The following is a 23,953-nucleotide window of genomic DNA, read 5'->3' on the forward strand; positions in this document are numbered from 1 at the left end:
TTGTGTCCCCCACATAATAGACAAGGCGAGTGCATTGCAGGAGGGGCGGGTGGGCACCATGTCGTCCCCCCAGCGATGGAGCAGGGCCTTTGCAAATGCTAATGGGCTTGGAGCAGGACGGAGGATGTTGGTTTTCACACGAAAACAGAAGAGAGGCATTGTGGAGAGAGGCTGGCAAGAAACGTGTCATATCTGCACATCACAGGCTCTTGCAGGCCTCTCTCTCTCTCTGGGCAAATGATGCTTCTCTCCTAGCGCTGTGCCAAAAATGTCTCCTTGGTGTGCGTTTTCGTCTTCTTTTACTATTCTCCATTGGTTTGTGAGAAACTATGTTGCATCTGAGAAATCAGGAAGGAGGTGTGAACATTTTGGGGGGCATTTTCATGGGTGGAGGGGCTGCAGGCAAGGAGGTGGAAGGAAGTTGGTTCCCTTTGGACTTAGGATGGTTTGCACTTTCCAAAGTGGTAACCTGGCCATCCTTTGGAAGCCGCCCTCCTCCGAGTTTTGCAAGCAACATATAGAAAAATAGATGCGCCAGGATAAACTTTGCACTAAAATGCTGGCGAGTTTTCACGGGGACTTATTTGAAAAATAAGACATCATAAACTGGATCGAGTTTCTCTCAATGGATGCATTTGCCCATAAGAAGAGCCTGCCGGATCAGGCCTGCGCCCTGCCTAGTTCAGGAGCCTGTTCTCAGACTGGCCAACCAGCAAGCAGGATTTGAGCCCAGGAGCCACCGGGATTCAGATCCGCCGGGAATGAACAGCCCCACCCCCCACTCTTCCGTTAAAAGTGCCCATCAAGCTGGTTCTGCAAGTTCATGGGCTGGATTGATGGACAAACTCCCGAGTAATGCACTATAATTTCTGTGTTCAAGCAAATCTTAAGATAATTAGGGTAATTTTGTTTTAATACAGTTTCAAGTAAAATGTAGTCGGCTGCCCTTTTCTTGATATGTTGGCTTGGGATAATTAAAAGGGGGGTGGAATCCATTTTCTTTGCACTCGGTGATCAGCATGAAATATCCAGCACTTCGCTGTTTTACCAAATGCAATCCATCTTGGCTAATTGAGGGGCTGAAAGATGAGTGTTTTAAGAAAAGGCCAAATGCTGTTGCGCGTTTCTGGGATTCACCTGAGAGAGAGAGAGAGAGAGGGAGGGAGAGAGAGAGAGAGAGAGAGAGGGAGGGAGGGAGGGAGGGAGGGAGGGAGGGAGATAGGCCCCCCCTGCCCACCGCTGAGAGGGGTCCTGTGACCACTGAGCCTTCACTTTTCTAGCACACAAACATGGAGCATCTCCCTCTTGAATTAGGGGGACACTTCCAAGATGCAGCTTCGCTCTCGGGTCCAGGCAGCATGGCCAACAGTGTGGGAAGATGGCTGCTGTAGTCCACCAATATCTGAAGGGCACCACATTGCCTGGTCAGGGCTGACTGGCAGAATGGGCTCTTGGGGGTTCCCGGCAGAAAGCCTTTTCCCAGCCCTGCCCGGAGGAGCCACGGGAGAACTGGACCGCCTGGGGCACAGCAGGTGCTCTGCTGCTGAGCTGGGGGTCCTGCCCCATCGCCTGGGCGGCGTGCAAATAAAGAAGAGAGTAAGAAATTTAAGTGCTCAAAACCTCTCTTTATTTTGTTTTCCTTCAATGACATCTGCATTCAATAAATAACTTCCACGGGATACATCATGCTAAACGTCAGGTCGGCAACAGAGGCTTATAACTGAAAAGTGGACCAGACAGAAGGAAGTATGAGAAGAGGATTGGGGGGGCAGGGGGGAGGCGGTAAGAGACGGGTCTTGGTGCAGCACCCCTTTTTGGGAAGGATCCCCTTCTGGGATCCTGAAGTTGCCTCTAGGAAGGCCTGAGCAGCTAAGAGGCTTTTGCATCATTGGGGGCACAGAATCTCAGGCGTGCGGCCGAAAGCATTTGCTACACACACAAACACACAAAATGCCATCTCATTTTATTTTTTAATAGCAGAGGAATGAGGGTTGCTCTCTCCCATCTCCCAATCTCCCAAATTTTGGTTCTTGGCAACAGCTGCCTCGCCCCGCCCATCTTGTTTCTGGATTTCACAGAAGACCATGCGGAGGAAGAGGGGGGCAGCAAAGGCAGTATCCCCTTTGCCGAAAAACAAAACAAAACCCCACCTCCCACCTGCGAAGTGCAGCAAGGCAGGATCCCCGGAGGACGAGGGGAGAGAATGTAAAGGCAGCGCTGCATAGCCCATCGGAGGAAGCAGCCTGCCAGCAAGTCACTTGTGCAGAGGTGGAAAGGCAGACAGTGCAGATGTGGGGATAGGGAGGGGGAGAGTCGGCACGAGGAGATTTGGAAAGATACCTCGAAAAGCGGGAGAGGAAATGTTACAGGTAACGTACGTTTCTGCATTTAGGGCTGGCGCAAGATGACAGTCATCCCACAATGGATGCTTGGAGCTGCTCAAGGGGGGTGACGAGTGTCTGCACAGAGGGGGCAGTTTCTTCCACGATGCAGAGAGGAGACGGCTGGGTTTAAAGGGGCTCTGTGTGGAGGGCCGTGACCAGCACACGGCAGGGTCCCCTCTCCCCCCAAAAGCCACCGGAGCCCTGCAGCATAAAAAAACCAAACTGGGCGAGTCCCCGAAAGGAGCTTTCCCTCCAGAGTCTGCCCCCGCCACGCAGGCCAAGAGCAAATCTCATTGGAGATTCTTCCCCCTCTCTAAGGCGCTTATTCCACAGGTCTCAAAAGCGGCTGATGCGCAATGATTTATCTGGAACCTGCCACTGCCAGTGGGATATTCAGGAAGGAGTCCCTCTCAGCAAGCATAAAAAACAAAAGGGAAATGGAGCTGACCAAAGTCCCAGCCCAAGACCAAACTGCAGTGAAATGGATAGTGGAGGATGCTGTTCTTGGAGCCAGATGCCCGTCAATGGGCCCCTGGGGGCCTGTTTGGGCACGGCCTGGGAGCCCCCGCCAGGCTCACTCCCCCCTGCCCAGCTTCTCTCCAGTGCCTCAGTCAAGATCTGGCTCCCCAGAAGAGCATTGAAGGCAGCTGCTCTCGCTTGGAGGGCCCCTCAATGCGCTGCGTCACACAAACAAACAAACATTACGTAGGAGGTGTTGTCGACGTATGTACAAAGGCTAAAATTTTATTTCAAGCCCCTCGGGTTCGCCACGCAAAGGAGCCCCCGACCGGCTAAAACCACTAGAGGCGGCGGAAGGGGTCTTGCCACCCCAGAAAGAAAAACCCCCTACTTCTGGCCCTTCCCTGGAGAAAGAGAGAGAGAGGGAGCACTTGCAGAATCTGGACACCCCCCTCAAGGCATCATTTCCAGGTAAGAAAGCGTAGGTTTCCGTTGCCAGGCTTGCTTCCCCCGTCACCCAAAGGGCAGGTGGCAGCCAGGGCCTCTCATTGCCTCCTGCCAATTGTCTCCTTTCCCTGGGAGACATTCGGGGACACCCCTAAAAAGTGCAACAGGGAGGAGAGGAGGACCAGGAGGCGCCGCGGGGCCATTTCTAGTGCTTTGTGTGTTCCAGAAGAGGGGCTTTGTCTTCCTGTAGAAGTTCTGCTGAAACACAAACACAAATGGACTGAATTTGCAGAGAGAGACTGGAAAGAGGACACCCCCCCCCCGTTCCCCCACCAAGTCATTTTTGCCATCCCAGGTTGCCGTTCCCTTGCCAGGTATCTCAATCAAGATTCCTCAAGCGAAACCCAGAAGGGTAAAAGAGCAAGAGGGAGAGATCGGCCCAGATTGAATGTCTTGCCCTCGGCTGGACTTGAGGGACGATTCCAACAGATTCCACATGAAAATGCTTATGGCCCTGTGGAGATGGCAGCACCGAATTGGTGGCACATGCCCTTCTGGCTTGCACTCTTTATAAAGACTTATCACCCCTCTTTTATTGCCCATTCTGGGTCGCCCAGCCACTGCCACTGTGTCCTTTCTCTTGGCAGATCAAGAGGAGCAGGCGACAGCAAAGGCTGCAAGGTTTTTAGCTGGGGCAATCAGAATAAGATCCACTATTTGACCATTGATTCAAAACCCCAAAATGTATTTTATATAATTGACTTTTTATTTCTATTCTTTGGATATTGTGTTGTTGTTTTATTGCTGTGGCCGACGGCTGACGCAAATGAAGATTCATTTGTTCAGATTGGCCCAGAGCACGGGGCATCACAGGGCACAATGCCTGCCCCCCCCCCCCGGGTGCCATGCTGGAACCGGGAGGTCCAGATTCAAATCTCCAATCAGCTAGGAAGGTTGTTAACGGTGGCTGAGGGGTCAAGAGGCGATTCCGACTAACATAGGAAGAACATTTGGACGGTGAGGACTGTTCAGCAGTAGAATAGGCTCCTTCGCAAGGTTTTTAAGCAGAGCTGGGTGGCCGTCTGTCAGAGATGACCCTTGGGGAGCATCTTAAAATTCTGGAAGACTTGGATGAAGCAGCAGCAGGATCAACTGAACAACCTTTTAGGGCCCTTCCAGGCAAAGATGGAGGCCCACAGTCCCTTGGCAAGACGAAGGGGGCTTCCTGCTTTCTGGCTGTGTTAACAAGAGCAAGACGGGCCTATTTTGGGCAGCGTCAGAGCGCTGCAGTTGCTTAGTGACCACCCAGAGCTCCTTACCTGTGCGGACCAGCTACTTCTCTTCTTGATGGAGGGCTTCAATGAAGACTTCAAGTTTCTCCTGGATCTCCCGAACCTTTTCTGGAAAAGTTAAGATGCTGCTGTCAGGACGGATGTCTCCAGGCACAGATGCCTCATCTCCCAAGTGGAAACGGGCCTGGCCTCCCAGAGGAAGGCTGCGGGGCTGGGCCCCCATCCCTTCCCTGCCCCACAGGTGCCTCGGGGGCCTCAACAAGACCTGCCTCGTCCGCAGCCGGGAGCCTCCTCCGAAGCAGAGAGGGTGCCAGCACTCAGACTAAGGCCTGCATTGCTGTATTAATAATACTGTATTAACATGTCACAGTTAAACTGCATTAATTAAATTTCCACCTTTTGTTGTAGACTAAGCTAGTATAAAGGTGTGCCTCAGAATTAACTGGATGGCCAGCCTTGGCAAAACTTCCTAAAAATTAAAAAATGGCCTGTGTTTCTGCCGAGAAATAATTTCAGGTTTAGAAGCTCTGAGTGCAGCCACTTACATTACCACGAGCTCTTCGGAGGACAGGGTGGAGGGACATATAAATGTAAAAGATTGAAAAACTGCAGATGCAGAAACTTCTGAATGGTTTGTTCATTTCAGGGGCTGGTTTAGGAGGCCAGTGTGTCTCCTCCAAATAAGGCTGCTTCCTAGATCTCACGCAGCTCACTTTGCTTCAGCAAAGCAGGATTAAATAGCATTTAGAAAGTTGCCCCTTGGCCAGCACAAAAAATATTCCAGAAGACAAAATAAGAATCACAATTCAGAGGTCCAGCCTTTCAAAGGAGGGGGCAGTGTTCAAACTAGCCAAACCAAATCAAAGCAAGACAGGCTAAGAGAAGTACCTGAATTTAAAGATGCTTTTGCAAAAGTTATAACCCAGACTTCGGCCTGTTTCGCTCACCCACCCCCAACCATTTCATTCTTTAAAAGGTCAGAGTTTATCTGGCAGTCTGCCCAGCAGTTGCAGGAGCAGCAGCTACAGCCACTTATCTGTCTACAGGCTTATCTATTTACCTGTCAGCAACAGGCACAACTGGTGGCAAAGCTGACCCGGAAACACCCTTCCTGCCACTGGCCCAGGCTGAAGAGGCAGAAAACTTAAAGCAGGGAGCCACCCAAAGCTTGAGGAAGGGCAGAAGGGGCAAAAGGGCAGCCCAATCTTTGCCCAAGCAGACCAGCCCCCGGGTGCCCAGCCTGCACCACCGGCTTGGACTTGGGGGTGTCTCCAGAAAAGAAAAGCCGTCCCAGAGTTACGTGGCAGGTGAGAGAGCAGCCCTCCTCATGGGAGTGTGGCACACGGAGGGTCCCGGGAAGAGAGGAGCTCGCTCTTTCAGAGGTCTGTGTGGCCACTTTATGGGGCAAAAGTAAAAATGAGGCCCAGAAGGCAGAAAGAAGACAGAGCGGACTCTAGAGGATGTTCCTGGCTGGCGTCCTGCAACCGCAGAGTCCAGCTTGCCACCTGGTCTCCAGAAAATATTCTCCCTTTGAGGCTATGCCGTCCTCTGTTGCTGAATGGCTGTCTCATGGAAGATCACAGAGCCACAGAACTGCAGAGCTGGAAGGGACCCCTGGGTCATCTAGCCCAACCCCTTGCAAGGCAGGAATCTCAGCTTGAGCATCCCTGACAGATGGCAACCCAACCTCTGCTTGAAAACCTCCAAGGAAGGAGAGCCCACCACCTCCAGAGGGAGACCATTCCTCTGCTGAAGAGCTCTGATTGCCAGAAAGTTCTGGTGTTAGGCAGAATCTCCTTTCTTGCAACTTGAAGCCACAGGTTCGGGGCCTTCCATGTAGTGGAGCAAGTTTGGTTTCTGCAGCTCCAGAGAGGAGGACCTGAACCCGTGGCTCCGACTGCAGGGGCTGGGCTGGATGACCCTGGGGGTCCCTTCCAACTCCACAGATTCCATGAACTTTCCCACCCCAAACCTTCTCCTGTTTATTCCCCGAACTCTCAGGGCTCAGCACCTCTCGCTGCCTTGCTTCCTCCCGACCTCTCCGCCCCAAAGTTGCTCCGAGCGAGATACGGAGAGCCTGGTTCTCGTGACACCTGTTAAACAGCGCCCCCCCCTCGGCCGGCCACCCCGCCTGCAGCTTTGAAACAATGATGCAGGCCCCGTGAATGGCCATTCTCCTCCCTATTTACTTCGTGTTTACTCAAAAGATGAGCCGTTTCCCTCCACCAATTCATCCCGGGGTCCCTGATCTGGGTCATGAATATTCCCATAATCCCCTCTCCCAATCTCCCATAAACCCCGGCTGACACAGAATGAAGAAATCCTCTATTCAGAGGCCTCAAGAGAGCCATTCATCCTTGCGGGGGGGGGGGGGCTCTTTATCTGCACATGAAACGACACCCACAGCCCCTCTCATTTTCTTTGCATTAATCCTCTGATACCGGCTCCAAAGGGGCTCAAAAACAGACTAATTGATCTGTAATTACGATCTGAATACACACCGTGAACACAGAAAACAGAGTGGGGAGGGAGGGGGACGGCAAGTCTTGCCGGTAGCTGTGGCCACAGGATGGAACAGAGCGAGGGCTGAAAAAATAAAGAAAAACCCACCTCCCAGCACCACCCGTTCTTAGAGCCACTTCAACCCCAACTTCTGCAGTGCTGCCCTTTGCTTTGCCCGTTTCAGACCCCCCCAGCTGGGGAAGTGGGCAAGGGACTGAGCAGAGGGCTGGCGGACAGTGCCATCCATGATGGCATCACGCAAGAAGGTATCATACAAAGAGGCTGCAGGATGAGGCCAAAGGGGGCCCCCCTGTTCTCCTATTGGCCAACCAGGGGCCCAGGAAGCAGGATTCATGGCCAAGAGCGGATCTCCCCTGCTGTGGATTCCAGAAACTGGCACTCAGAAGCATCGCTCCCTCTGACCGTGGAGGCAGAGCCATCCTGGCGAGGAGCCATCAATAGCCCTCTCCTCCTCCACGAATTTGAAAGCCATCTGGGCAGATCACCATCATCGTAAACTTCATTGAACTAGCCAAAGATCATGACATCATCCACAAAGACCTGCGGGAGGGAGTTCCATAGTTTAACTCTGCGCTGAGTGAAGGAGGACTGCCCTTATCCATCTGGAATCTTCCAATGTTCAGCTTATGTCAGGGGACTGCCATCGGAAGAGGGCAGGGAAGCAGAGGGGCAGTTGGGTTGCAGGGAACCTCTGAAAATCTTGCGAAGCAGTTCCTCTTCCTGTGGTGGGAAAAGCCCACTTCCAGTGGGGAAGAGGGGAAAGGAGCAGAGGATGCTGCTGGGAGACTCAGCACCGCTCCTGGCCAGGCCAGGAGGGAAGCACGCCCCTTCCGTCACCCACCCTGCGCAGAGGTGTAAAACGCAAAGAAGGAAGGAAAAGGCGGGGGGTGACTAAGCTCTTATGTTGGGGGAGGTCCCAGAAACGACCACTCCCGGATTCTGCTAGCGACTGAGGCAGACATGAACTTGTGGCTCTGTATTGTAAATAGTTTTGCACTAGAATAAAACCTGTAAAAGACAGGTCGGAGTCCCGACTGATTACTCACGAGAAACCACCACTGCTTTTAAAGGTAAAGGTAAAGGCACCCCTGCCCGTACGGGCCAGTCTTGACAGACTCTGGGGTTGTGCGCCCATCTCACTCAAGAGGCCAGGGGCCAGCGCTGTCCGGAGACACTTCCGGGTCACGTGGCCAGCGTGACATCGCTGCTCTGGCGAGCCAGAGCCGCACACGGAAACGCCGTTTACCTTCCCGCTGGTAAGTGGTCCCTATTTATCTACTTGCACCCGGAGGTGCTTTCAAACTGCTAGGTTGGCAGGCGCTGGGACCGAGCAGCGGGAGCGCACCCCACCGCAGGGATTCGAACCGCCGACCTTTCGATCGGCAAGTCCTAGGCGCTGAGGCTTTAACCCACAGCGCCAACAGCTTAGTTACAGGTGCACAAGTTCTAGTGTGAGGAAAATACTTCTCTCTTCTTCACTTTCTCTATGCCATGTGCACATTTGCAAACTTCCAGCATGTCACCTGCTCCCTGTCTTTCTCTCAACTGAAAAGTCCCAAACGCTGCAACCTTTCTTTGCAAGAGAGTCTCTCCACACCCTGGATCCTTTCGGTTGCCCTTTTCCGAACCTTTCCAACCCTACAATATCCCTTTCGGGGCGAGGCGCCCAGAACGGTCCTCGCATGCCTTTGTGCAGCCGCACAGAGAGACTGCAGGCTGCCTGAACCGGGTGATCTGAGCTCGGGTCGTGCCCTCCTTCATTTCCCACCCCCTTCCTTTTTTCAAAAACCACTTTACATTAATGCCTCACATTTTTGAACCAGTTTCCTCTTGCTCACATACCGCGCGACCAGCAGGAAAAAGCAGAACTTTAAAGAGAAAGCCACCCAGGATGCCCTTAAAGAGACAGATCTCCATCGATCACTTGCGGAGACAGATTTATAATAAGAGGGGCCCCCCTCTGTTTCTTTAAGGCTGCAAAACCAGATGGGAAGTGAATGGACAGCCAGCGGGTCAAGAAAACACAGGGGAGGTTCCGCTTGTCTGCCGCATTTGTGTTCCCCGCAGAGAAAGGGGGTCAAGACGGAAGCAGCACGGCCGGCGGATGGAAAGGGCCTCCTTTCTTCGCCCGCCTACAAAGGCCGGCGCTGTTCCCCTCGCCCCGCTGTCAAGCGGGGAGAAAGATTGGCTTGTCAAAAGGTCCCCGGCAGCCCCGGCTTCCCAAAGAGGCAGAGGCAGGCAAATGAATCCGGGGAGATTGTTAAACAATTAGCTCATTAGCGCCACGAAAGCGCCAGACAAAGGGCTGCCGAGCGGAAGGCGCTGGAGCGGGATTTATAGCAGTTCAGGGAGAGTCGCCCCATGAATCACGGCAGCGGAGGCTGTTGCGCAGGATGAAAAGGGAAAGCTCGCAGGAGAGGCGAGGGCAGTCCGAGGAAGCGTGCGCGACCGGCGAGGAGCACGCTCAAAGGGCGCATTGTCAGCAGCGCGCAAGGAGGCCAGTTGCTGCCTTCCCGGGAACCCCTGAATTGCAGAAGCAGGGAACAGAGCAGGGCAGCCACCAGCCAAGGCAGTGCAAGGGCGGGCCCAGGTGGGCTCTCCAACCTGCAGCTGGAAAATCAGCCCCCCCCCCCGTTTCAATGCAGCTCTCTCTCCCCCCCCCTTGGCACCAGCTGGGTGCTTCAGACCACAACGCCCATCCCAAAGTTGCGCAGGCTGGTGCAATTGGGAGAGCACCCAGTGGAAGAAGGCTGCTTTAACCTAGGGACCTGCGTGCACCTATGTCAACACCAATATCCCCTTGGCATCCTAGAAGCCTCCCTAGGGACCTTGAGGAAGGACGGAAGCAGGGAGTCCTGGGCGGGGGCACGAAGGAGAATCACAGAACTGCAGCTGGGAGGGACCCCAAGGGCTGTGCCACCCCCTGCAATGAAGGAAGCGCAAAAGGAACTCTGCTTTGCACCATAAATAAATTGGCAGGTTGGGAAAGGAACCTTAGAAACACCTGCACCTCTGAGCCTCTCTTTGCTGCCGCCACCTTTCAGGGCAGGAACAAAGGCAGGACTCCCAAGACACAGTCCAGAGCACCTGGGATTCCCTTCCGGCCCCTTTCTCTTCCCAATATTCCTGTGAAGGGGGTCAGCTTCATCAGTGAGCTTGGCTCTCTGCCACTCAATACTCCAAAGCCGCCAACCCCCAACCCCGCTGGTTTCCTAGGAGAGACCCCTTCTTGACACCTTCGGGAGCCACTGCTGCCATCCTGAGCTAGTCATTCTGTTAGAATGAGGCTGGGAACTGAGAGCGGCCGCTGAGACCACATAACACCGGTCCTGAAAGACCTTCATTGGCTCCCAGTACTGTAACTGTGCCGGGGAAGGAGCCGGTGCACAGCCTGGGAGTCATTTTGAACTCAGCTGTCCATGGAGGTGCAGGTCAATTCTGTGTCCAGGGCAGCTGTCTCCCAGCTCCATCTGGTACGCAGGATGAGACCCTCCCTGCCCACAGACTGGTGCGTGCTCTGCTTATCTCCCGCTTGGACTACTGCAATGTGCTCTATGTGGGGCTACCTTTGAAGGTGACCCAGAAACCACAACTAATCCAGAATGTAGCAGCTATACTGGTGACTGTGAGCGGCCGCCGAGACAACATAACACCGGTCCTGAAAGACCTACATTGGCTCCCAGTACGTTTCCAAGCACAATTCAAAGTGTTGGTGCTGACCTTGAAAGCCCTAAACGGCCTCAAAGGCCCAGGATACCTGAAGGAGCATCTCTTCCCAGTGGTGTAGTGTGGGTTGTCAGCACCCGGGGCAAGGCAAGTAATTTGCACTGCCTAACCCGTGGATTTGCGTCCCCTAACCCGTGGATTTGCACCCCCTAACCCTAACCCCCAGATGTTGTGCCCAGTGCGGCCAGCCCCCCCTGCACCCCCACGCTACGCCACTGTCTCTACCCCCATCATTCTGCCCAGACACTGAGGTCCAGCTCCGAGGGCCTTCTGGCGGTTCCCTCCCTGTGAGAAGTGAGGTTACAGGGAACCAGGCAGAGGTCCTTCTCGGTGGTGGTGCCCGCCCTGTGGAACGCCCTCCCACCAGATGTCAAAGAGAACAACTATTTGACTTTTAGAAGACATCTGAAGGCAGCCCTGTTTAGGGAAGTTTTTAATGTTTGATGTTTTATTGTGTTGGGAGCTGCCCAGAGTGGCTGGGAAAACCCAGCCAGATGGGTGAGGTATAAATAAGAATAAATTATTATCATCATTCTGAGTCTGAGTCTGTATGGAGCAGCTTCTTCTGGGGGGATGTCTGCATGGCAGGAGGCTTCCTGAGTGGCCAGCTAAGAGCAGCCTCCCAGAACCATCTCAAGGGCTGAGTCTGAGCACAAGGGAAGAGCTCCTGCTAGCAGCCCCCGCCTGCCTGCCTGTGTGTGGCCAGGCCCCTCTCCGTGGGAAGGGGCCTTTGTGCAGAACAAAGTCTCAACTCGCCTGCGACACCTGCCCAGGTGCCAGCATTTCACGGACTGACAATGCCCGGGGGGGGGGCTGGACACCCTCTCGCCGGCACGTCTCAGCTTTCCTGACAAGATTTCCCTCTCCTGCCCTCCCTTCCCATCAAGCACAGGCCGTTCTACATAGCCAGGATTCAGAAAAGCTGAAGCTATAACAGTCCCTTGACCAAAAACAGATCCTGCATATTTAGGAAGACCACTTCCTCTTCACGGCATCGGCAGATAAACACTCTCCCAAACCATCACCACTTCCAAACTAATATCAGAATCAATACAAAATTTGTGGCTATTGGGAGAAAGCAAAGTGGAGCGGAATGAGAGGAAACCAAAGGAGCTAGACTAATGAGGGACTCTGCTATCAATGCCCTCTTGAAATAGCTCAGCGAGAGGCCAATAGCTCTGATATCTTTAGGATAAAGGTTCCCAACTGGTGGTCTGTGCCCCCCCCCCCCGGTCTGTGGCATCCTTCACATAACAAAAACTAACACAGAGACACAATTTTCTTTAGAAGTAGGGGGCCATGGGCTTGGCTGCTGAAACAGAGGCGTTCTGCAGTACTCAGCTAATTTGGCAACACTGTGTTCGGATATCCTATGTGCTTCGAACCTAAAATATTCCCACTTGATTATCTGAAAGATGTTATTCCAGAAAATGATCAAGATATACTGTTTAAGCTTAAAACTGCTGCTCAAATTACAACAGCTAAAAAATGGGGGTGGGGGGAGCACACCTCAACCATTTGAAAGGACTGAGGGAAAAACTGGTCCAAGGGAAAGCAGCCCAAACTTCCTCAACAGTCTCCCCCAAAGGCCAGAAGATTTGGCAGCTTGGCAACGGCTGTGAAGGCAAGGCGCTTGCTGTGTCCTCCCCCTCCAGGAGGAAAGCCTGGGCATGCCATGCAGCTGCGAGGAAGGGCTTCCTCCAGAGACAGCGGTGGCAAGCCCAGGCAGGCCCCAGAGAAATGCTCAACCTGTCTCTGGGGGCAGCGGCTGCCTGGGAGATGCTGCAGCCACCGAAAGTGACAAAGGAGGGTAAACAGAGGCAGGAGGTCAGCCTGCCAGCGAACACGCCTCCCTCTTCCATAGGGATCCTCCGAAAGGCAGCCACCTGCTGCCCCATGAAGCGGGGAAAAGGCACTGCTCCTTCTGAGGCATTTCACAAAGGGTCTCTGCCTCTCCAGGAGCAGGAATGACCACAAGAGTGAAAATGCCTCCAGTTGACTGCAGAGTCGCACCTGACCCAACGTTCTGGGCTCAAGCAAACACAAAAAGGAGCTGAAACGTTTGCCTGGCATCGCGAAATCCCCACTGAAGCTGCGCAAGATTCTGCACATTGAGGCTTTTCAACCGGTTGCCACCAGGGCTCTGAGCCACATCCTGCTGAAGTCCTGAGTGAACAGGCTCTCGGACTCATCTCTCGGGAAGGCCTTGGAGAAATTAGGCTGCTTCCCTCCCCACTGCCACTGGGAGAGAAATATGAGAGTGACTTAGAAACCCCAGAGAACAGCTTCACTACTTCCAGGCCTTGGGAAATCTGATCCTTTCCCAGAATAATTTCCAAGAGGCGACTAATTCTGGAGGGTGAGCAAATACAGAGACACAGGAGCAGGCTGCTCAAAAACCCACAACTAGGCATATTGCATGCATGACTGGAATTTAAAAAAAGGTTTTTAAAAGAATACACACTGAGAGAGAGAGAGAGAGAGAGAGACAGACAGACAGACAGACAGACAGACAGAAATATCAAGACTGGGACTGCACCAGGCAGGTTAACCCTCCTCAGGAAATCTTACTTATGTGGCAGCACAGACACACAGGGAAGAAATAAATTCCCACCTGGCCTGGCCCTGGAGGGATGCTTCCTTCAGCCTCCCAGGGCAAAGGGCAGCTTTGGAGGGCAAATTTAGCCAGCACTATGGAGTAGGGGGCGAGGCTTAACTCTTTAAAAATCAAATGCCGCCAGGTGTTTAGCACATGGTTAGTTTGGTCCTAGGGAACCAATTTCTCTCGGAGGCAGCAAGCCCCTGTCTCCATCCTGAAAATGTGTTATGCGGGACAAAGGCATGGCTAGACGAGCGCGGAGCAGGACCCAACCCATTAAAAGCTAATTCCTGGACAGATGCTTCTGTAACTCATGGGCTGTAAGGAGTACAGACAAGCCAGGATGTTTGGGTGAATATTATGGCATGCAAGCGTCTTTGCCTCCACCCTTCCCAGATGTTCTGTGGCCATAAAACTTCGTACTTGATCCTGACCCAACAATATTAGCACAGAAACTATTGACATTCCAGAAGGCCACGGTATATTTATTAAGTTACTAAAAATCATATTTGAAGTTTTCATCCTCCCATAAAACACCTGGATTAGTTCTGTGGTATGGAAATTATTTTTAATAGTCTGCGCTCCTTTGCTTTTTTGAGGAATTTCTTCACTAGCAGGGATTTAACAGCCATCATCGTAAGGGGGGGGGGGGAATTAGCGCCCTAAGAAGAGGGGGCCCAGCTCAACACGGAAGGCTCCACAGGCTGAAGGAAAGTCCAGAACAAAAGGCTCAAATGAAACTGGGCACTGAGTACCTGTCTGCCTCATGGCAGCCTCTCGACAGCAGAAGATGCTGTCCAAGAGCATCTCAGCCCCATGCAAACCATGACAAAGCCCCTCGGACAACCCAGCGCCATTCAGTGCTGACGTCTCCCCGCAACAGAGCAAGACTTCTGTGTGAGTGTCTGGAGGCGGCTGGAGGATGGATGGCAACTAATGGGTTAATCCTGACAAGACAGAAGTACTGTTTAGGGGGGACAGGGGGAAGGCTGGTGTGGAGGACTCCCTGGTCCTGAATGGGGTAACTGTGCCCCGAAAGGACCAGGTGCACAGCCTGGGAGTCATTCTGGACTCACAGCTGTCCATGGAGGCGCAGGTTAATTCTGTGTCCAGGGCAGCTGTCTACCAGCTCCATCTGGTACGCAGGATGAGACCCTGCCTGCCTGCAGACTGTCTCGCTAGAGTGGTGCATGCTCTGGTTATCTCCCGCTTGGACTACTGCAATGCGCTCTACGTTGGGCTACCTTGGAAGGTGACCCGGAAACTACAAGTAATCCAGAATGCAGCAGCCAGACTGGTGACTGGGAGCGGCCGCCGAGACCACATAACACCGGTTCTGAAAGACCTACATTGGCTCCCAGTACGTTTCCGAGCACAATTCAAAGTGTTGGTGCTGACCTTGAAAGTCCAACAGCCTCAGCCCAGTAGACCTGAAGAAGCGTCTCCACCCCCCATTGTTCAGCCCAGACACTGAGGTACAGCTCTGAGGGCCTTCTGGCAGTTCCCTCACTGCGAGAAGTAATGCTACAGGGAACCAAGCAGAGGGCCTTCTCGGTGGTGGAACCCACCCTGTGGAACGCCCTCCCACCAGATGTCAAAGAAATAAACAACTATCTGACATTTACAAGACATCTGAAGGCAGCTCTGTTTAGGGAAGTTTCTAATGTCTGATGCTTTTCGCTTTATTATTATTAATATTCTGTTGGGAGCCGCACAGAGTGGCTGGGGGGAAACCCATTCAGATGAGCAAGGTATCAATCAATCAGTCAATCATCATCATCTGATGGCAAGACCAAACAGGAGAGGCGCTTGCTGGCCGGCAAATATTTCCAATTACTTCCAACCAGAGATTAAAATACAAGTGCTGGAGGAGGCAGGCGAGGGAGAACTTCCCGAATTGCTGCCGCGTGTCACACAGGCAACATTATCACCTGCGCCTTTACCGCCAGAGGTGCTGTGGTGGGCGGAAAAGTATTACGGCCTCCCACCTCCACCCCCTCGCTACTAAGGAAACATCAAAAAATGCCTTCCAGATGTGATCTGCTCCTGCCGTCATGGAAAGAGGCACAGCACTCGCTCCTACAGCCAGGGAGGCGAAACCCTGACCGATCCAGAGGGCATCTTTTCTTTGCACAAAATGCCTTTACGTTTTTTTTTCCCTGGCTGGGCAACCAACTCTAAAGCTTGCTAGCCAAAACTGCCACATCCGTTGGGGCCGATCAGAGGTGTCATGGGCCAGGAAGCTAGAAGGCATTGAGCCTGTAACAGGACAGCTTACTTAGAAAGGAAGAGAGAAATGAATAAATATAGGGGTGGGGCGGTGTTCCCCTGAGCAGGCACCCCAGGGCAACCTTGCTTTGATCAGGTGGTTCCTTTAGCAGGGGGTGATGGTTCTGGCTTTAAATTACAGCCAAGCACTTTCTGGATTTTTAAGCATGCACCTAATAAGAACCAACCAAATCTCTAACCCCAAGCAGAATTTCCAGAGCAAAGGACCCAGCTTCTGCAGCAGGAGAGGGCCTTTTCCACGCGCTGCTGGAGCCACTGCAGCTCCTGAGCCAGAGAGATACTCACTGAGGTCCTCGGCCAGCTGGACTCTCTTGCCCGTGAGCAGCTTCATCTTCTTCTCACAGTCCTCAGCAAAATCCTCCAGCACCTCTTTCACGTTCTTCTCCAGGCGCCTCACTGTCAGGGGGGAAACGGGAATTTAAAATATATTCATTTCTATTTCTACATCTGGGGTTGGGGTGAGGATAATAGTAGAGGGAGTGCTTGTACAAATCTTACATTCACGCGAAATACCTGCTGGAAGGGACAGGCCATGCCTGAACGATGCAAAAACAGCATCACCAGTGCCAACCTCTCCAGAAGGATACCCAAGCTGTTGAGTCCAGGAGTAATCCGAGAGATGGGGGGTTAAGGATCTCCTGCCTCCCTCAAGGCTTGCCATGGGCCATCCCTACTGTCTTCCTGGATTTGATCTCAACCAAACCAGCTGAGCCACAGACAGTGGATACTCAAAAAGGAGCACTGGAGACTTCATTTTACACATCAGTAATGAACAACTGAAACAATCTCTTCCAATGAATTTAGGAAAAGTATAGTTTTTGAGTCACATGCCTTTTCAGCTCCTTACTGGCTATGCTTTTGTTTTTCAATACAGCTTCCAAAAAATTGTGATTCATTTAAGTAATATACACTGGTACCTTGGTTTAAGAACAGCTTAGTTTATGAACAACTTGGATTAGGAACACTGCAAACCTGGAAGTAGGTGTTTTGGTTTGTGAACTTTGCCATGGAAGCAGAACATGTTCCGCTTTCTGTTGAGTGTGTTCCATTTGTAAATTGAATCCCCCGCTGCTATGAGAAAGCGCACCCTGGTTTAAGAACGCTTTGGTTTAAGAATGCTTTGGTTTAAGAATGGACTTCCGGAACAGATTAAGTTCGTAAACCAAGGTTCCACTGTATGGTGGACCTGATATAATATTCCCCACTGCTTACTTTCAGTCTCCATCGTGATCCCATCCAGTTTGACTGTATTGACAAACCTTATGCTTGGTATTGTTTTTAATAATGATGATGATGATGATGAGATGATGATGATGATAATAATAATAATAATAATAATAATAATAATAATAATAATAATAATAATGACATTTCTTAAATCCCACCCATCTGACTAGGTTGCACCAGCCACTGTGGGCAGCTTCCAACAAAAAGGCACAGGAAAACAACAACATCAAACTTTAAAAACTTCCCGAAACCAAGAACATTGATGGGGAGGAAAAGGAGGCTTTGGAGGGGGCCAAAATTGCCTGCCCAGCCGGGGTCCAGGAGGCCAACGGCCCCGCCGGCATCCAGCCAGGCTTCCACCAAACTAAGGAAGAGCTTGCAGCATGTGGCCGGCCCAAGCAGGCTGGGGCGAGTGGCCCAGCAGGGCAGCCTCCGCAGGCCTCTCACCTTCCGTGTTGGTCAGCTGCTGCCTCAAGGTGTTGGCCGTGATGCCCAGCATCCGCTGAATCCGCCAGAACAGGACCACATCGTTGCACTCGAGCTGGAACCGCACAGTGTGGAACAAGGGAGCATCAGGGACGCAGCAAAGTACCCACTGGCCACATGGCGTCTTCTGTGGCTTCATTCATCCCTTCTTCTCAATCCAAGCCAAAAAACGGTTTGATAGGCAAAAACCAGCACCTGCAATTTGGCCCAGAAGCAGCCAGGATACCTGGCTGGGTACCTTTCTGTGCTTATTACATGCTCAAACCTTTCTGTGCTTATTGCAAGACCACCTAAAGCATCCGAAAACAATCCTTAGGCAGTCATCCCAGAAACAAAACACAGCAACTGATCAGTGATGCTGTCAATGTAAGACGTATCACTCTTTTACGGTGCTACACTGGAATGGCTTTTCAAATGCATTTTCAGAATTTGAAGCTATATAGACAGTTTTTTTAAAAAGAAAAGTGGCATATAAATTCTTTTTTAAATAAAACATGAACAAGCAAATCCAATAGAAGATAAAGGACACTGAAAGCTTGGTAACAGGGAAACAAGCACTGGTTATTCAAGGAAGAGCAGCTTAGCTGTGAAGCATTTAAAAAAGGTCAAGGACCCCTGACCGTTAGGTCCAGTCACAGACGACTCTGGAGTTGTGGCACTCATATCGCTTTACAGGCTGAGGGAGCTGGCGTTTGTCCGCAGACAGTTTTTCCGGGTCATGTGGCCAGCATGACTAAGCCGCTTCTGGTGAACTAGAGCAGCGCACGGAAATGCCATTTACCTTCCCGCCGGAGTGGTACCTATTTTTCTACTTGGCGTGCTTTCAAACTGCTAGGTTGGCAGGAGCAGGGACTGAGCAATGGGCGCTCACCCCGTGGGGATTCGAACCGCCGACCATCTGATTGGCAAGCCCAAGAGGCTCAGTGGTTTAAACCACAGCGCCACCCGCGTCCCTTGAAGCATTAAAAGGGGCACCCAAAAGGCACAGAGGGGCATCATCTCCCTGCATCTCCCTGGGCAGAGGGTGTCTCATGGCCTGGGGGCTGCCCTGCAAGCAGCGAAGCTTCTGCTGGTGGAGACCTCAAGCCTGGGAACATTTAGCAAGGCCCCTTTGATTTTCAGTAGGAAAAGAGGAAAGAGCTGCGGTGTCTGTAAGCAGCCTCAGCGAGTGCCTTGCTCACAGACAGCGGAATGCAGGATCCTATCTAACACCACAAACTGGCATCAAACGCAAAATGTCCTGCTTCAGCCGGCTGGTGGCACAGCATTTTCTATGTCCATATGACTGAGGGGGAAACTAAGGCTGTGAAGCATCACCCTGCTAGACCATCAAGGGCGGCCATCTGTCAGGGGTCCTTTCCCTGCGATTCCTGCATTGCAGGGGGTTGGGAGTCGGGCGAGACGACCTTTGGGGGCACCTTCCAACTCTACAAGTTCACAAGGGAGGGCACAAACTGAATCAGAACCAGAGATGCTGTGAAGAAGGGCAAGGGCAAAGAAGCAGCAGAAAGGAAAATGCCCAGTGTCTGCAAGAACTCCAGTTCATCGGCCCTGACAAAAGCCACTTCTTCTCTGGCGTGCAAAATACTTTTAGAGTCCAACCCTTGAAGTCTTCCATCTTCTTCTTGGAAGAACTGCGTGGCCCACACAGCAAGGCTTGGCCTTGGAGGCTTCTCGGCCCTTCTACCGCTCCAGAGGACTCACACGGGACACATGTGGGGGGCAAGGGGGGGCCCTCAATCCCAGCTAGAGAGCCAGCCCTCTTTGTTGTGAGTCCCAGGAACTCAAGAGGGGCAGCCCCACGGAAGAGCGAGAGGCGCAGGGACCAGATGCTCATCCCAAGACTACCACCTAGTGGCGTGTCCCAAAAATATCATTCAGAGAGAGAGAGAGACGGGGGGGGGGGGGCCTGAGTGAGAACCCTCGCCTTTCCTGGCCAGACATCAGGGGAGGGCGGCTGCCGTTCCCTAAGTGCTCGTAACCCGCAAGTTCTTCCACTTACCTCAGAGTCCACAAAATGCCTCTGGTAGTAATAAAAGCCTCTCCGGCAGAGGTTGCAGTGGCCCAGGGCCTTCTTCAAGAAATGCCGTCTGTAAACCTGGTGCCAGGTGTCTTTAATCTGGGACCAAAGGGAGAGAGGAACATCTGGTTATCGTTGGCCCAAATCCGGACGGCCCCGGAGCACGTGCCGGCTGGCAGATGTTGCGCAGCGCTCAGAAGAAAGCTCAGCCTTGGAAGCAGCTGAGAGGCTGGGCTGTCAGCAGAAGGGGCCCTGCCGGCTCACATGGACACCACCTCCCAAGAAGGGGGGGAGCAAAAGCACCAGGGTCTGTTTTGGGTTGTTGCTTTTACTGAAACCTGTCCAGCAGCCGCCTAGTCCCGATGGGGAAAGTGCTCCCGCAAATGGAGAGCGCGAAAGAAACGTGCTCTTCTGAATCACGGCTGAAGCAGCATCTAGCACAGGGGTCGGCAACCTGTGGCCCGTGGGCCACGAACAGCCGTTTAAATGGCCCCCGAACTGCGCCACCCGCTCGGGGAGTCCCTGTGTGCTGCGCTAAACCGGCACAATGCGGAGCCCGGACTTGCTTCCACAGCGCCAGAAATCGCATCTACACAGATGCCCAAAATCATGTCTGCGCAGACGCCTCTGGCCACAGAGTGATCTCTGCAGGAGTGAATTGGCCCAGGTGAGGTAAACCTTGTCAACCCCTGATCTGGCAGGATTCAGCTCCCCCCCCCAACACAGTCTTCCGCTAATTGCATCCTCACAACAAGTCTGGGAATTTAGGAAAGGGTTACAGCTCAGGGATGCAGCAGTTGCTTGGCATGTAGAAGGACTCAGGCCCAGTCCCTGGCAGCCTCTCCAAACAGGGCTAGGACAGACGCCTGTCCAAAATATTGGAGGGTCACTGACAGCCAGCAGAGATAACACTGAACTGGATGGACCAATTGGTCTGACTTCTCTGTTCCTTGCTCAAGCTACTTACCGAAATGTGGAACTCTTGGGTAGAGAATTTGAATCCCCCATGGCCAAAACCAACATGCTATGAACTGCACTTCCTAAGAGTAGCCCAAGAAAACACACAGCCAGCTTTTGACGCCAACGTCTTACTCAGAGAGAGGGAGGGAGGGGGAAAGGGAAGGAAGGAAGGAAGGAAGGAAGGAAGACATGGCACTTCTGCTAAGCCTTTCCCCTTATTACGACCATCAAACACCCCCCCATACTCTGACCCCCTCCCCAAGAATGTCTGGCAGCTTAACTTCCCGAAAAGCAACCAGCCATTTTGGCAGAACAGCAAACATTCACAACAAGCCTTGCTGGGGCTCTTCACAGCCGATGATGGTTTCCATATTCAGAGCCCAGCCTCTCCCTGTTACTGGAACTGAAAGGAGCTGGCAGAGCCTCTTACCAGGCAGGGGTCCACGGCCACCCCCCGGGCCTCCAGGTTCTTCCGGACGGTTGTGACCTCGTCGTTTGCAAGGTACGCCGGGTGCTCTTCGTTGCATTTTATCATCTTCTCAAGTTCGTTTTTCGTTTCATTGCGGATGGTCTTAAAACAAAAGAAATGCCATTGCTTTTTTAATTTTGAAAGTCTCACTCTTACCCTAAGCGGAGTGGGGGGAAATGAAAGCAAGATTCTGGTACAGCTTGCATGTTTTAGTCTCCCAAAAGATAACACCTAGCCAAGGCACAAAAGCTGAGCAAAGTTATAAACACAAAAGCAGGGACAGAATGTTTCCGGCTTCTCTCCTGACTCACCCCGCCCCCTCAACCCAATAAGCTGGTCCAAGACGAGGGCCTCCAAAGGCTTCTGGAAACATGGACGCCTTAACTTTAGTTAGTCTCGGGGGGGGGGGCATTTCACAACAGCAGAGCTGCCACCAGGAGCCCTTCCCCAGAGAGGGTATAGAAATACTGCAAGTAAATAAAATAATTAAATAGGCTCAGATTGTATAATCAAGGGGGGGGGGTGATCTCAGGGCCTCTTTGTCTAAACACCCTCCCCAATTTGGTTACTATGATGCTTTAATGGCACCAGGACTCCACATGCAGGGAATACATATTTCTATCTTGGGGAAAATTAGCACAAATAGCCACCAGCTGCCCTTATGCAACTGCAACGAGAGACAAGGTGGCAGGCTGCCCCGGAGAGGTGTGGCCTTGGCGTCACTCAGGTTCTCCGGAAAAGCACCCTGATCTGGGCACACCTTTGCAGACCCAGGAATTGCAGAGCAAGGGCTCTCTCCTCCCATGCTTCTTCATTTCAGCTAATGTTATTACAGACAGCCATATATATATATATTGCAGCTAGGCTGAGCCAGAGAATCCCAGGGCAACACCTGGGCAGCTTTTTACCTGTTCTTTGGTGCGCCCCACCCAGTAGAGCCACCTTTTCTTCCAGTCTGGGCCCACCATGTCTTCAATGACTGATTCAGCTGGACAAGAACACAAAGAGCACAACACTGAGTACACAACGCCACACTGTGATTTTCTCTCCCTCCCTTTCATGGTGAGCAACCACTGATTTAATAAGCAGCATTCTGGGCTGCCTGCAAAGGGAGGAGCAGCTGCAGGAGGAGGAGGACGGGTCAGGGCGGAAGAGACAACAGCGACCAGACCAAGAGGCAACCAGGAGGATTTAATGGTAGCGTCCGGTGGCAAAAGCTCAGCTCCCGAGAAAGACAGCCAAGGAGAGAGGGGCACTCACTGTCTTTCAGGCGACTGTGCAGGGTCTCCTCCATGAACTGAATCGCTGCGTCCCACTGCTGCTTGTCGGAGATGGAGCGGTCCTCCAGTGCGTTGTGCTGGATCACTCTCTGCCAAAGCACAGGGCAGCCGTTAGGTCCCCAAACGGGCTCTGCTTTTTCTCCCCCTTAAAGCAACCCAGCTTCCACATGTGCAGCAAAAGCGCCAGATAATTCAGAAGCTTGTTCCTCAAGAATTCTCAAAGGAGAAAGCTGCTGGAAGAGCCGACATGCTCCAGGCCAGCTCAGGTGAGCTCACTGCAAGTGGCAGCAGAGCAGGGAAAAGGGAATCCCTGGGATCTGATTTCAGATCCCTCTCTTTCTGGCAAGGACAAGCTTGAAGTTATGACGGACTGCGAAATGGATCCAGCCTTCTTCAGGTGTTTCGTTTGACCCCATGAGGGCAAAGCGCCTCTATACGCACAGCTTCTGCATGAAGATCAGGAGCTGAGGGGTGGCCTGCGTGCCCCCAGTCCCCATTACACATTTGTTGCCTTAGTCAGACTGAATACCGCCCAAAAGACATTCAAACGTTTGGCTGAGTATCCCTGAGAATACAGTGATACCTTGTGTTGCGTTCCGGTCTCATTACGGACTTTCAGCTTACGAACGCAGAAGTGCTTGATCGCACCATGCACATGGGCAGAAGAGGCGCTCTAGCTGTGGACTTTTCGGGGTGCGAATGGCACCCCAAAATGGATTAAGTCTGAAACTAGAGGTACCACTGTAGAGATGTGAAGGCCAGAAAATGACAACAACAATAAAGGAAAAAACATTTCCTCCTCTTTCCACTTTTTCTGGGTTTTCATCCAATATTTCTGTTCCCCCCCCCCCAGGCCTTCACATGTCTATCTTGGTAACGATATGGATTCAATAATTCTAGTCAATGAAGAAATTTCTGAGCAGTGATGCCAACGCCACCACTGGAAGCCCCACCAACCAAAGAAAGGCTCTGGCAACTCCTTCGTCTGTGCATAAAGAGACAATATTTTAAAACCAGAAAAGCGCACACAAAGCCTTGTTGAAAGAGAGAGGGATTCGTTTCTTCCATGCCATGGAAATATACTAAGGGAAAGGATTAAGGCCCCACCAGGCTATCTTCTGCTCTCTCATTCCACTTGTGGCGCTTGATGCTCTCATCCTTCACGGCTTGCTTCAGTTTGTCAAAGATGTCGTCGTGCTCTTTGCCCTTCTCTTCTGTCATGAAGCGAGCAAACTCCTCCTGGAGGGTCTCCCAGGCAACCTGCAGATTGGGAAACAGAGTCCGGCCTTGAGAAGCACCAGACTGGGCTCAGACAAGCGCTGAGGCCAGCAGAGGGAGGCAGATCTAACACGAGATGCGGAAACCGACTCACATCAAACACATCAACTCACATGCCCTGTGCAATAATGGGGGGGACCGGGGACCGCCTGTGCCCTGACACTGAAGATGCCCAACACGGAATGATAACCGACAGAGCCACTTCCGTGAGGGAAGTGAAAGGTTGAACTGGAGAGGGTGGGTGGGGCGCAGAGGAGACATCAGACAGAATCTGAGAAGGGGCTGTTTCCAGGGCTGTGCAGAAAGGGTTGTTATGCAGGAAGAGAGGTGAGGTGGGAAGAGATGCCAGAGGCAGGTGGAAACAAGGGAGGGGACAGCAGCCTGTGAGGCTGGCTGAGGAGTAGAGTGGGTGAAAGAGGCACTTTGAAGGACCACAACTGGTGATGGCACAGAACTGAGGTCTGGGTGGCAAGGACACCAGAAGAGCCCTGCTGAATCAGACGAACATCCTGCC

The 23,953-nt window shown here is 52.4% G+C and overlaps 1 protein-coding gene across 5 annotated transcripts in view; it reads right to left on the bottom strand.

Moving 5' to 3' along the window:
* Positions 1–1,604: 1,604 nt before the first annotated feature.
* OPA1 (OPA1 mitochondrial dynamin like GTPase) overlaps positions 1,605–23,953 on the bottom strand; it is a 56,104-nt gene continuing 33,755 nt past the window's right edge. For 4 of the 5 annotated variants that reach the window (XM_081910849.1, XM_081910847.1, XM_081910848.1 and 1 more), the window contains 9 exons: positions 23,269–23,421; positions 22,142–22,250; positions 21,790–21,869; positions 20,843–20,983; positions 19,435–19,551; positions 17,394–17,487; positions 16,005–16,115; positions 4,610–4,690; positions 1,605–3,545 (listed from right to left, as the gene is read on the bottom strand). In XM_081910849.1, the coding sequence (XP_081766975.1) occupies positions 4,623–4,690; positions 16,005–16,115; positions 17,394–17,487; positions 19,435–19,551; positions 20,843–20,983; positions 21,790–21,869; positions 22,142–22,250; positions 23,269–23,421 (873 nt within the window). In that variant the 3' untranslated portion in view covers positions 1,605–3,545; positions 4,610–4,622. Of the gene's footprint in view, positions 3,549–4,609; positions 4,691–16,004; positions 16,116–17,393; positions 17,488–19,434; positions 19,552–20,842; positions 20,984–21,789; positions 21,870–22,141; positions 22,251–23,268; positions 23,422–23,953 lie in introns of all 5 variants that reach the window. The other variant, XM_081910846.1, reaches the window with a different exon arrangement.

The sequence above is a fragment of the Podarcis melisellensis genome, assembly GCF_964234715.1.
Source record: "Podarcis melisellensis genome assembly, chromosome: 5".
Taxonomy (NCBI): Eukaryota; Metazoa; Chordata; class Lepidosauria; order Squamata; family Lacertidae; genus Podarcis; species Podarcis melisellensis.